The following is a 13,539-nucleotide window of genomic DNA, read 5'->3' as shown; positions in this document are numbered from 1 at the left end:
GGGGATCCTGGAGAGGTCATTTGGTCCATTCCCCTGCCCAGGAGAGGCAGTGGGTCTCTGGCCCACTCTGGCTGTGCGCATGGGCAGGTCATGGGGGCTCCCGGTGCGGCCGAGCCGCCTCCTTCCCTCCTTCCCTCCTTCCCCCCTCCCCTCCCTGGCCACTTTACCTTGAGGTTCTTGGGCTGTTGCCGAAGCTCCATGACGTGTTTCCGGTGCAGCTCCCGCTCCCTCCTCTTGTTGTACTCTAGCTGGTTCTCCAGCTCGGTCTGATGCTGCAGGCGGATCAGGTCCATGCGCAGCTTCTGCAGCGTGTGCAGCTGCCGGTACTCCAGCTCCCGCGTCGACTCGTCGTGCCGGATCAGCATGGCGTGCTCCATCTCCTTCTGCGTCCTCTTCTTATTGAGCTCCTGCATTCATGGAGAGAGACAAATGGATGGGAGATAAAGGGAGGCAGGCGCAGGCATGGGGTGACAGATTACCAGGAAGAATGTGGCTAAGGGTCCCTTAGTTACACCCATTAGCATTTGACAGCGTGCTCCAATGGGACGAGATGAGCACTCCCGAGGCTCGAGGCCACAGGACAGGAACTTCTGGGCTATGATCCTACCTTCTGTAAGATGGACCACCACCTCATGTCCAAGCTAACTTCACTGAAACATTTAGAGAGCCCCACTGGCATGCTGTGCACATGGCAGGCTCTCGATAAATGCTTCTTCAGAAAAACTGATGATAGAATTCGGGAGTTTTCCTGAACTTATTGGCAGCCTGAAAGAGGCAGGGAAAGAGATGTCAGACACTCACTAGCTGTGGGACCCTAGGAAATTCACTTAATCTCGGTCTCCCTTAGTTTCCTCATCTGTAAAATGGGGATCATAACAGCACTTACCTCCTCCCAGGATTATTGTGAGCAAAAAATGAGATAATATTTCTAAAGTGCCTAGTGCATAATAATTGCTTCCTGACTGTTTACTTCCTTCCCTTCCTTCCACCTGAACTGGTTCTCAGAACCAGCAAGAGTTTAGTAGATGGAGCCAGAAGAAGAGAAGAGTTTGAGATCTTCCCTATGTGGGTCTACTGGGGTTTTTCCTGTTTTTTTTAAGACTATTTTGGGGGGCAGGGGAGGACAGGATGATGGACTTGGGAGAAAGGGGCTAGGGATTGCTGGGGGAGAAGCAGAAAATCCAGGCAGCTCGTTTCTCTCAAAGTACCCACTGGGACAGAAAACACATAAGTCCCTTCAATTTCTAATTTTATCTTTAACATCATGTTTGTATCTGCCCATAGCAGGCACTTCATATGTGTTTGCTGTGATGAACAGAACTGGGATAGTTCTGCAAATGTGGGCTTTCTGTCCCTGAGTAAATGTCCTTTAGAGACCACCTGCTGCCAAAGGACCGCCAGTCTCTGAAAAAAAAAAAAAACGCCACACAACCCACCAGGGTTTTTTTGTTTGTTTGTTTTTGTTTGGGGGGTTTATTTCTTGGGAAACGTTTGGCTTTCTTCTCAGCCCATCAAATGAATCCTTTTCCTGCGTACCCATTCTTTTCAAATCCTCATTTGCCCCCTAGGTGGCGCCAAAGGGTAACCAGTCATCCCCAGAGCATCCTGCCATCACTCCAAAGCCTAGCTCCCAGGGACCAGGAGGAATCCAATCAGATGCTTCCTATGGATGTGGGTCCTTGTCAGGCCACCGAATGGTTAACCCTATCATGCCAGGGTCCCTTGTTAGAAAGTCACATGGCTCATGCATTCGTTCTTTCAAACATTAAGGGTTTCCCAGGAGTAAGGACCAGTGATAGGGCATTACTGGGGACTCTGTGAAGGGTAAGACTGGAGTTCCCATACTCTGAGCTGAGTCGATTAGAGGAGTGATTAAAGATACACAGAAAACAATGAAACACAGCAACGGGACCAAATAACACAAGAAAGACATAAACAGCAGGAGATCAGAAGAACGAGGAGAGAGAGACAGAGAAAGATGGGGGCAGGGAGATGGGAGACAGAGAAAGCTACAGAGAGAAAAAAAGACAGGAGAACAAATGAGAAAGACTGAGGGAAGGAGGGAAAAGGGGAGAGGAAGAAATAAAGGCAGAGAGGGAAGGAGAGAGCACAGGAGATATAGAGAGACAGAAATAAACAGAGAAAGAGAACACTTCTGGGGGGCAGGGAGTGGAGAAAGAGAGAGACAGAGAGAAAACACTTCTGGGGGGGGGGGAGCAGGGATGGGTCATATAAATTAATACTAAGAACCAGGGGAAAGAATGCTAGAATTGGAGTCATCAGGCCTGGATTCAAATCCTGCCTGCTACTTATGACCTATTTGAGCCAGACAAGCCATTTGAATCTCTCAAGGTCTCAGCTTTCTTTTCTATAGAATGAAGGCATCATACTAAAAGATGTTTTCCATTTCCAATTCTATGGTCTCACTAGCCCTCAAACTGGTTAGAACTCTGGGACACAAAAACCATGGCAGTTCCTTGGGAGTTTCTTTGCTTATCAAGCCTCCTTTCCTTTCCTTACTTCCTTGCCTCCTTTCTTTCTTCCCCTCTTATTTCTCTTGTTTTTCTTATCTCTCTTTTCTTTCCTTTCATTTCAGAAGAACCTAATCCCTTTTTATGTTCTCTAATGGAAGGCCTATAAGCCTGCCTCTGGCTTCCCTGGTAACAACAGGTAACCTTGGGCAGGCATCTTGAACTGTGGGTCTCAGTCTGTTCATCCATAAAATGAGGCCAACAGCCACATTTCCTGCTATCCTAGTGAGGTTATGAAATGATCAGTTTAGAATGGACAGCTGCATTTTGAAATGTAAAAACAGTAATAATAACATACACTTACACAGCACTTTAAATTATCTAAAGAACTTTTATATATTATCTCATTTGAACCTCACGGCATTCCTGTGAGGCAGACATCACTATTTCCCTCCTTTCACAGATGAGGAAATTGAGTCTGGCCAAAGGTGCCAGCGAGGTGGTACAGCAGACAGAGTGCTGGGCTTGGAGTCAGGAAGACCTGAGTTCAAATCCGGCTTTAGACACTAACTCTGTTGAACCTGGGCAAGTCACTTGATGGCTATTTGCCTCAGTTTCCTCATCTGTTAAATGGGGATGTCAATACTACTTCTAATAAGACGCTTTATTTTTCAGGGTTGTTGTGAGAATCAAATGAAACAATAATTGTGAAGTACTTAGCACAGGGGCCTGGCACACAGTAGGCATCATGTAACAAATGTTAGTTAGGATGATGATGATGATTACTGCTCACCTCAGAAGACATTTCTTACTCCTTCTCCTTGACCTCTCTGAAGGATATGGTCACTCCCTCCTGCTGGATCCCATAGGCACTGGGTCTCCCCCTTCCTGCTCTGACCAATGTTTCCCATCCCCCCATGGAATTTTCCATGTCCTGTCCTCTATTCTTGGGCTAACCTCGAGCCTCAGATGAGGCACAGTGATTTTGAAGTCAGAGAACTTGGGGTGAAATCCAACCCTTGGCACCTCTTACTGGTGTGACCCGCCTTTTTGTACTTAGTGTCCTCATCTCTACAACTGGGGCCCCTGAGGACATTGATGGGGAGGGTAGTATGTGGGAGGGGGGCTGAGGAGAGAAAAGACAGTTTGAAGCAGCCAGAGGGTGGAAAAGAGAACCCACGAGGACACAGTGAGTAAGAGGATGGTCCTGCTGCTGTGAGGCTTCATTTGACATGGATGCCAATCCAGTCCTGACTGATCTCCTTGCCTCCCCTCCCCCTTCTCCAATACGTCCCCCACACAGATGCCAAATCAATACTCTGAGTGCATGGGGCTGGCTGGGTCACAGGACAGAATGGAAAGCACACCCACCACTCCTCTGCTCAGGAAGCGTCCGTGGCCCCCTACTCCCTGCAGGATCAGTGACAAGGCCTTCTATTGGACATGATCTGATTCCAGCCTGTCTTTCCAGGCTGATCACACACCCCTCCCCCATGCTAATTCTACTCATTGCAGCCACACAGGCCTCTATGACATGCTGTTTCTATCCATGACATTCGATCTCCTCCCTCTACGTCTTTGTCCAGGCTAACCCCCATGCCTAGGATGGTCTCTGCTCCCCCTCTGCCTCTTAGAAACTCTGGTTCCCTTCAAGGCTCAGATCCAGTGGCACCTTCTCCATGCAGCCTCCCTTGATGTCAATCAAGCATTCATTCAACAAGCACTTACCATGTGTTACTAATACTATGTATTACTATTACTATTAAGTACTTACTATGTAAGGGCCATGCCAAGTGCTCAGATTCCAATGGGGAGACAATGGCAATGGCTGGGTACATAGAAGATGTACCTAGAGAATAGGAGGCACTAGCAGCTGGGGGACCAGGAAAGGCCTTCTACGTAAGGTGGGGCACCATCCTGAACTTACTTTGTATGTATCCTGTAATTACTTTTCTATGAAAATATTGTCTCCCCCTGGCCCAGCAGAGTGTAACCTATCTACCCACCCCCAGGAGGGCAGGGGCTCTTTTTTTTTTTTAATATCCCTAGCATCTACTACAGCACCCGGCACACAGTAGGAACTTAATAAATGCTTTATAGTCAATAAGCATTTATTAAGCACCTACTATATTCTAGGCACTGTGTTAATCACTCTGGAGATTTAAAGAAAGACAAAAGATAGTCCCTGCCCTCAAGAAGCTCCCACTCTAATGGGAGAGACAACAATCACGTATAAACAAGGTATATACAGAATAAAGAGGAAATAATCCACAGAGGGAAGGCACCAGAATTAAGAGGGATGAGAAAAGGCTTCCTGTAGATGGTGGGATTTTACCTACAACTTGAGGGAAGCCTGAGAAGCCAGGAGGTGGAGATGAGGAGGGAGAAAATTCCAGGCATGAAGGACAGATAGAGAAAATGCTTGGAGCCTAGAAATGGGGGGTTTTGTTTGAGAAATCGCCAAAAGGCTGGTGTGAAAAGACTGGATCAAAGTGCGTGTATGAGAGAGAGAGGGTGTGTATGTATGTGAGTGTACGTATGAAGTGTGCGTCAATAGAAGAAGGCAAGATGAGACCCAAGGGAAAAGGATGTCCTGCTAACCTGGAGAGAAGAAGGTGATGGACAGTGTCAGAGGCTGCAAAGAGGTGAAGAAAGAGGCGGACTGAGATTTGGCAATTAAGAGCTCATTGATTCCTCTGGAGAGAACAGGTTTAGCTGAATGATGAGGTTAGAAACCAGACAGTTAGAAAGGTAAAAAGAGAATGAGAAGAGAGGAAATGCAGGCCCCCAGTGTCGATGGCTTTCTCAAGGAGTTTAGCCAGGAAAGGCAGGCCAGGTGTAAGAGCATAGTGGGGATAGAAAGATCAAGTGGGCATGTTTGGAAGCAGGTGGGAAGTAGGGAGGAGAGAGAGGGAGATTAAAGATAAGTGAGAAAGGTGGGTTAGGGGCAGTCTGTTGGAGAAGACAGAAAGGAATGGGAGTGCTTGCATAAGGAAAGGGGTTAATTTTGGGAAGGAGGTTATGTCTTATCATGTGAGATGGAAGGAAGGAGGAGAGATGGCAAAAGGCATCTTATAGGCGATGAGGAAAAGTGGAGAAGAAAGAATTCACAGTAAATGGCCTCAATTTTTTTCAGTAAAATATGATGCAAAATTTTCAGCTGAGAGGGTGCCATGGGAAATTTGAGGTGGGATAAGAGACACTGGCACAGTGAGCTAATGAGGGAGGTAAATAGCAGGACTGCCTCACAGCAGTGAGGGCCCAATTGAAGCTGTGGTGGGCCCCATTAGAATGGTTGTGTGAGCCCATGTGTAGTGCAAAGGTGACAGATGGTAGGAGTGGCCTGAGGCCGAGGCTTGGCAGGGCATAATCAGTGATATAAGGGGACTAACGTTTCAAGAAAGGAAGACAGTGTGGACTGGACTGGCTCATCAAGGGGTCCAGATGGGCAGAAGAGGACAGAGCAATCAGTGCAGAGGAGATGGACTAGGAGAGAGCTGAAGTCATGGTCTATCTGAAGAGCGGGTTTTGTAAGAGAATGCAGAGGGAGAGGTGGAAAGCCAATGGATTGTGGTTCAATAAGGGGATTGCAGGCTTCTGTAAAACATGGAGGTTGCACATTTGTGGGTGATGGAAAGCTCAAGGGTGTGACCATCTTTGTGTGTGGCTGAAGTAGGGTAGAGGAGAAGCTCGTGGGAAGTGAGTTATCTGAGGAATTGGGAGGTTAGAGTGTCTGAAGGAGAGTTAATATGTATGGTGAGGTTTCCTAGTATAAGGGCAAGTTCTATTAAGGGATTTGCCCATAGGTCACACATTTAGCATAATGTCAGAGAGGGGATTTGAACCCAGAACTCCCTGACTCCTTTAATCCACTAAACACCACGTGGCTCTTCCTGTCTAATCATAATAGTTAATAATAGTTAGTGTTTATATTGTACCTGCTGTATGCAAGGCATTTTACAAACATTATCTCATTTGATCCTAAAAACAATCCTGGGAGGGAGGGGCTCTTATTACCATCATCCATATTTCACAACTGAAGAAACTAATACAAACATAGCTTAAGTTTCTTGCCCAGGGTCACATAAGTAGTAAGTGTCTGAGCCTGGATTTGCACTCAGACCTTCCTGACTCTGGGGCCATGTCTCCACTGAGCAACCTTACTGCCTAAAGCACTATGCCTTATATTCAAGTATCATATGTGTCTATATATATATGTATGTGTATATATCTCTATATATTTGTCTAACGTATCATATAATATGGTATGAATATATAACATATTCAGAACAGGTGTTATGATTAAAATCCCTCAACTGTGCTGTCTGAAAGCCATGCTAAATAAGGATAATGGGAAGAAGACGAAGATGAAGAAGAGGAAGGAGGAGGAGGAGGAAAGAAAGAAAAAAGAAAGAATAGGAAAGAGGGGAGAAAGAAGGAAGGAAGGAGAGAAAGAAGTGAGGGGAGAGAAAGAGAGGAGAGCAAGGATGAGGGGGGAGAGAAAAAGATAGAGACAGAAAGATAGAGAGACAGAGAGGGAGGGATAGAAATGGAGACAGAGACTAAGACAGAGAAAGAGAGATTGAGAGAAAGAGAAAGATGGGGAGGGAGGGATGGAAGGAGGGAGAGAGAGAGATATACCAGCTCCTAGAGCAAGGTTTGGCCATAACAGCTGCTTGCTCCTTCTCCCCCATCCCTTTATTTCAGATCTATCTGAATTGTTTGCTACCTTCCTGAGATAAGCACATCATGATCCAGAAGGAAAAGCTCCCTATATAACAATATATAACACGAATCACAGCAGCTCGGGAGGCTGTGTGTTGCAGCAGCTGGAGAGTTGGCCTAGGAGCCAGGAAGATGTGGGCTTAAGTTCCTCTCAGCCCCATCTAGGCTCTGTGACTCTGGCCAGGTCAGCTTCTCTCCCAAGGCCCCAGTACCACTCTGAGATGATCAGCTGCATGGAATGGAGGGAGTTTCATGAGGAGACCAGAGAAACCGCAGGCCACCCCACAAAAGCAGTTCACATCTGGGTAGCACTGGAAAGTTTCCAAAGGGAGGCGAGCTCACTGTGTGCAGAGGCTTGCCCATCCCCGGTTTTCTCACTAGATACAATAATCCTCTGCTCTAGGTTGAGATGGGTCTGATAAACTCAGATGAATAAATGAGGAAACCGAGGCCAGGGAGGTTGTGACTTGTTAACGGTCACTGTTGGGTTGTTCCTCAGTCATGGCTCTGACCCTTCTCAAAAACCCAGCAGAAGATGGTGGCCAATTTCCCATTGGCCATTCCCCTTTCACTCTGATGTATGCTCGGCCCTGGCTTCCTTGTATCTCTCAAATCTCTGCCCCTCTCCAAATCTCAGAGGCTCGAAAGGGGCTCATTTTATCTCCTTCCATTTCTTCCTTCTTTGCACCTATTTAGTTATTGGCTCCTGTTGTGTCTACCTGAGAAACAACTTTTCGTTTTCTTATCTCACCTCCTCCACTGCTTTCAATCCCTAAGTTTCCCTCCAGGCTCAACCTCCTTGACAGTTCAGTGGAAAGAATTCTGGCCCCAGAGTCAGAGGTCCTGGGTTCAAATGCCACTTCTGCTGCTTATAAACTGTGTGACCTTGGGTAAGTGACTTAAGTTCCCTGTCCCCGCCTCTCCTTCTGCAAAATGAGGCGGGTTGGACCAGATGCCCTGTGAGATCTCTAGAGCTGAGGTCTGTGAGCTGTAGCATAACTACCGTCCTCTGTAATCTTTTGCATTTTTTTTTTAATGCATCTAAAACCATGATTCTGAGCAGAGGTCCACAGTCTTCACCTGACTGCCCAAGGTGCCCAAGACACACAAAAAGGCCAAGAACCCCTGCTCTAGAACTATGATACAAAGATTAGGTGCTACCTTCTTCACGAAGCCTTTCCTCATTCCTTCAGGGGTTAATACTTTTTTTCTTTCAGATTAGCTTACCCTTACTAGTCTGTTTACATGTCCCATCCCCTAGCAGAACAAACAACATGTAAGGGCAGGGACCATTTCATTTCTGCGTCTCCAGTGCTTGGCCCGAGCCCCATGCATAGCAGCCGCATAATATTATAATATATGTAATACAGCATAGAATACTATGCTATATACAATATACTATATAATACTATATATTATGTATAATTCTCTTACTAGAAAAGCATACTAGATGGTGTTCCTCCTTCTGACTCCTCCCCGATCTAATCCAGCCTGGACTCTATGGCCAGACTAATCTGCCTAAAATGCAAATTTTATCCTGTCCCTCTCCAGCTCAAGATACTTTTGAGACATCCTAGCTCCCTCAGAACAAAGCCCTACTTCAACATACTAGTTCTCAAGGCCATCTACTTTGGCTCCATTTTTCTAACTGTGCCTCAGGCTGATCCATCCCATGAACAAGCCACCTTGAAAGCCTATCTTCATGATGGCTGACAATTCTTGCCTGGAGGACCAACCACATCCTTCTCTTTTCCATCTATCTTAATCTCAGGGATCCTTCAAGTCCCTGCCCAGCCCAGCTCTCCCCAAGGGGCCTTGTCTGCCTTCTCTTCGTTTCTCCTTATGTCCTCCTTGATCACTGATAGAACTAAATGTCTAACACCCACTCTTAGACTCTACATGGCCCCTTCTGTGTACCTCTCTTGTGGCCTTGAAGCAGGCAGTTAGGTGGCTCAGTGGATAGAGTGCCAGGCCTGGAGCCAGGAAAACCCGAGTTCAAATTTAGCCTCAGATACTTACTAGCTGTGTGACCCTGGGAAAGTCACTTCATCCTGTTTGTCTCAGTTTCCTCATCTGTAAAATGAACTGGAGAAGGAAATGGCAAACCACTCCAGTATCTTTGCCAAGAAAATCCCTTGGACAGTATGGGAGTGCTGTGGTCCAGAGGGTCATGAAAAGCTGGGCATGACTGAACAACCGTGATGATTCTTGTGGCTTTGATCACATTCTAGGGCCATACAGTAGAGGGGAAAGAGGGTGGGATTTGGGTTCAGATCCTAGCTCTGTCATTTACTAGCTACATCAAAGTCACTACCCCTTTCTGGGCCCATTTCCTCATCTGCAGACTGAGGAGTCTGGCCTGGCTATCCTCTGAGGTGCCTCACCTGTCCTATGATAGTGTAAGTCCTTTGAGTTTGCTGAATAAACGAACCCTATGTTAGTGTATATGGTTATTTGATGTCTTCATAGGGGTTAGTCATGTCTTCCCAAGGGGATTACAAATTCCTTCACAGTAGTTAAGGAACCACAGTCTTTTTCTTCCTCTGATTGGAATTTCTCCTTGTGATAAAACCTCGCTTGTATTTTTTTACTTGTATTTTGTGGATTTTAGCTCAACAAAAGAAAAAAAATCCAATCCCTGTGTACTTTCTAACGTGATTTACAGCTTTTGGTAGCCTTCCTAGATCAAAAAGGAAATTGCTAAGTGTGATATTTCCTGTACTAGACTTCCCATCATTAATAGTCTGTATGACTGGATTATACAGTGTTTGGCTGGCATTCCTCTAGCTCTCCTCTGGGTCTCCCTCATGGCTCTCCAGCCCATCCTGGCTCAGCTGTCACACTGACCCTTCCCCCCACCCTCATTCAATCAACTCCAGTGGTCCCTATTTCCTCCAGGATCTCTTGACAAGCCCTTCTTAACCTGTTCTCTTGCTACCTTTCTAAGTCCTCTTAAACCAAATGCTCCTTCCCTTTCTCTGATCCATGGACACCGGCTCCTGGCTGTTCTTGGTACATGATGCTCCATCTCCAGACTCTGGGCGTTTTATCTGGCTGTCCCTGCACCTGGGATTTTCTCCCTCTGCCTCTCAGACTCCTGGCTTTCCCAGTTTCCTGCATGTCTCAGCTAAAGTTTATCCTTTTGTAAAAAGCCTTTCTACACCTCCCAAGTCTTAGTGTCTTCCCTCTTTAACCTGTATGTACCCTGTTTGTATATAGTGTTGTTTAGTCATTTCAATTGTGTTCGATTCTCCGTGACCCCATTTGGGGTTTTCTTGGTAAGCTACTGGAGCAGCTTGTCACTTCCTTCTCCAGCTCATTTTATAGATAAGGAAACTGAGGCAAACAGGGTGAAGTGACTTACCCAGGATCACAAAGCTAATGGTGTCTGAGGTCAGATTTGAACTCAGGAAGATGAGCTTTCCTGACTCCAGGGTCAATACTCTATCCATTTTGTCTCTTCTACTGGACTGTGACCTCTTTGAAGGCAGGGTCTGGTTTTTTTTTTTACTTCATTTCTTTGTATCCCTAACACTCAACACAATACCTGGTACATAGTAGGTGCTTAATAAATGCTTGTTGATGGATGTGGATGAGAATTTTGGACTGGGAAATCACAGAATTTCAGAATTGGAAGGCACCTCAATAAACTTGTAGTCCAACCATTATGCAAATGGGAGCTCCCTGTATCTCATGCCCAAATGGTCATCCTTTGTTTGAAGATCTTGTGTAAGGGAGAACCCACTACCTCTCTTGGCCCCCGTTCCAATTTTGGACAGCTCTCACCATTGGTGAGCTTTTCTTTCTCTTAAGACTAAATTTGTCTTCGCAAATGGCCTTGGCCTTGGCCTCTCTGCTCCTACTTCTGACCTTTGGGACCACAGAGAACAAGCCTAATCCCTTGTTTTCCCAAGTCTACTCCAAGTTCTGCCTGATCTTCACATGGCATGACTTTTTGGTCCCTTGACATCCTGCTGGCCCTCCAAGAACCATCGTCTAGACTATTAATATGTGCTTTCTCAATGGTGGTGCCTAGAATGGAATACAATATTCCCAAAGTATTCCTATTTGGCAAGACCAGCCCTTTCTCATTCTTGCCTCTCAATGTAGCCTAAACTTTCATGGCCTTTCTGGGTTGCCATAACATACAACTGATTCACTTTGACCTTGTGGTCCACTCCGACCCCCTGAGCCCACCCAGACAAACTGCTCCTAGAATACTTAGTTCTGGGTCCTAGGTCTAAAATGAACTATTGGTGCAGGAGAAGTGGAGAGAGAACAGGACTCAGGGTCAGGCAGACTTGGGGTCCAATCTCAGCCCTGGCCAATTCACTTAACCCTCTGAGCCACTTTCTTTATCTGTAAAATGAGGGCTTTGGATTCAACGACCCCTAAAGAGCCTTCTAGCTCTAAATCTACGGTCCCTACGACCCCTTGTTCTTCAGCTGTAGAAGGAGGATTTGGGACCAGATCTCTGCCATCCCTCCTCATCCTTTGCTTAGGGGTCTAGGCCTCTTCTCTTTACGGATCCTTCACGAGGCTGGGAGCAGAGCGTCAGACCCATCAGAGGAGCTTGACAAATCCGCACTGGACCGCATTAGGACAAATCTCTCTGAGGCACTGCCTCCCCAGGGGAGACTGGCGCCCAAGGAGAGTGGAGGCCAGTGGCCATCAGAAATACCTCCCGGATGTTCTGCTGCTCCATCTCGTGCCTTTTGAGCATGGCTTTCCGCTTGAAGGAACGGCAGTGCTTGTCATAGTACAGTCTCTGCTGGGTGAGGAGGTGGGCTTCCTCTTCGGCCTGGCTGTGCTGAAGGTTCTCCTTATGCTTGGATATACGTTCTTGCTTCTCTTTCTTGGGTGTGCTATGGTCCTCGTTCATCTCCTGTACGACCACGAGACCGCCAGACCCAGGGGAACAAAAGGAAACGCATTCAATTGTGATGAGATAATGGCATCAGTTTGGAGCCACTGAGGGCCTTAGAGACCCCCTGGTTTTAGAGATGAGGACACTGAGACCCAGCAAGGGAGGTGACTTGGCCCAGGGTCACACAGCTAGGAAATGTCTATGATCTACTCCACAGCTGCATCCAAGATAAGATCTTCCAGGACACAAGCCAAAGGATGCTTGACTTAATATGCCTTCTGACATCAATGGTTCAGTTGAAGACAAACTCTAACTAGCTACTTAGCAGTTGTGTGATCCTGGGCAAATCACTTTACCCCTAAAGACCTCAGTTTCCTCATCTGTGAAATAGAAGGGTTGGACTTGATACCCTTTCCAGCTCTAGATATAGGATCTTAGGATTCCAGTCTAATTTGTGGCAAAAAACACTCGTCAGGATGTCTGCGGACTTGGGTTCCACTCAACTGTTCTACTGTCAACTACTTGGGTGATTTGAGGCAAGTCTAACTCTTACCTGTAAAAAGAGAGGGCTATGTTATAAAGTCCCTAGGGTCCTATCCAGCTCTAAAATTTGATGATCTGTGAGGTAATGTCCCCTCAAGCATTAAAATGTCAATGCTCCATAAAAAGTCTCTCTTCCAAACTTTCAAGAAGGACCACTTGGGTAACGGGAGAAATCATACAACTATGGAGCAGTGGTCCCCCAAATGAAGGCTGTACATAAATAGTGGGCCATGGCATGACCCTAAGGGGTGTGTGTCCAGCCAATAAGAGCAGGAGAAGATGGACTGAAGGAGCATGTGATCAACCAATCAGGAATGGGAAGATGGACTGGAGGTCAGAACCATGTTGCTTTCATACCTAAAAACTCCAATGGCTTCCCCTTGACTCCAAGAGCAAATATTATTTCATCTTTATCTCATTCTTTGGAAAAAAAAGCCTATTTATAATGTACATAATCAACATATAGGATTTGTGAGTATACATATATACAACACTACAAACACGTAGTTTATTAAAAGGTAAATGTACACATATTAGGGGCAGATGCTCAAAAATATTTATTAATAGGCATATTTAATCAAAGTTTGGCAACCACTACCCATGTAGGAAGTCCAAAAATGCCAGGAAAGGCTTGGGGAAAGTAAGGGGACCAATGACTTAACTTTTTATCATGCATGTTGCTTCCAGGGCAAAGCCTGCTTTCAGAATGGCACCATTGATAACCTTTGCCTAAGTGTCTGCTTAGCTGGAATATATTTAGGACGACCACATCCTTTACCTTCTTGTTTGTCAACATTTCACACTCTATCTATTCCAACTCCAAATTTGGGAAATCCAGATATGTCATTCCTCCTGTTGCACTGAAGGTCATTTAAGAAAAGAGGGTTGCAAATCAGAAATAAGCAGGGGTTCACTGATGGGGGCTTTCCGGTT

At 46.1% G+C, this 13,539-nt stretch overlaps 1 protein-coding gene across 3 annotated transcripts in view; it reads right to left on the bottom strand.

Annotated features, from left to right (window-relative positions):
* TAOK3 (TAO kinase 3) overlaps positions 1-13,539 on the bottom strand; it is a 243,206-nt gene that overhangs the window by 20,382 nt on the left and 209,285 nt on the right. For all 3 annotated transcript variants that reach the window (XM_069081656.1, XM_069081657.1, XM_069081658.1), the window contains 2 exons: positions 11,878-12,081; positions 168-407 (listed from right to left, as the gene is read on the bottom strand). In XM_069081656.1, coding sequence (XP_068937757.1) covers positions 168-407; positions 11,878-12,081 — 444 coding nt within the window. The remainder of the gene's footprint in view (positions 1-167; positions 408-11,877; positions 12,082-13,539) is intronic.

The sequence above is a fragment of the Petaurus breviceps genome, unplaced genomic scaffold (assembly GCF_028583685.1).
Source record: "Petaurus breviceps papuanus isolate PSGF00001 unplaced genomic scaffold, PetGlider_PUasm1.0 99, whole genome shotgun sequence".
NCBI lineage: Eukaryota > Metazoa > Chordata > Mammalia > Diprotodontia > Petauridae > Petaurus > Petaurus breviceps.
This window is presented reverse-complemented; position numbering and strand designations above follow the sequence as displayed.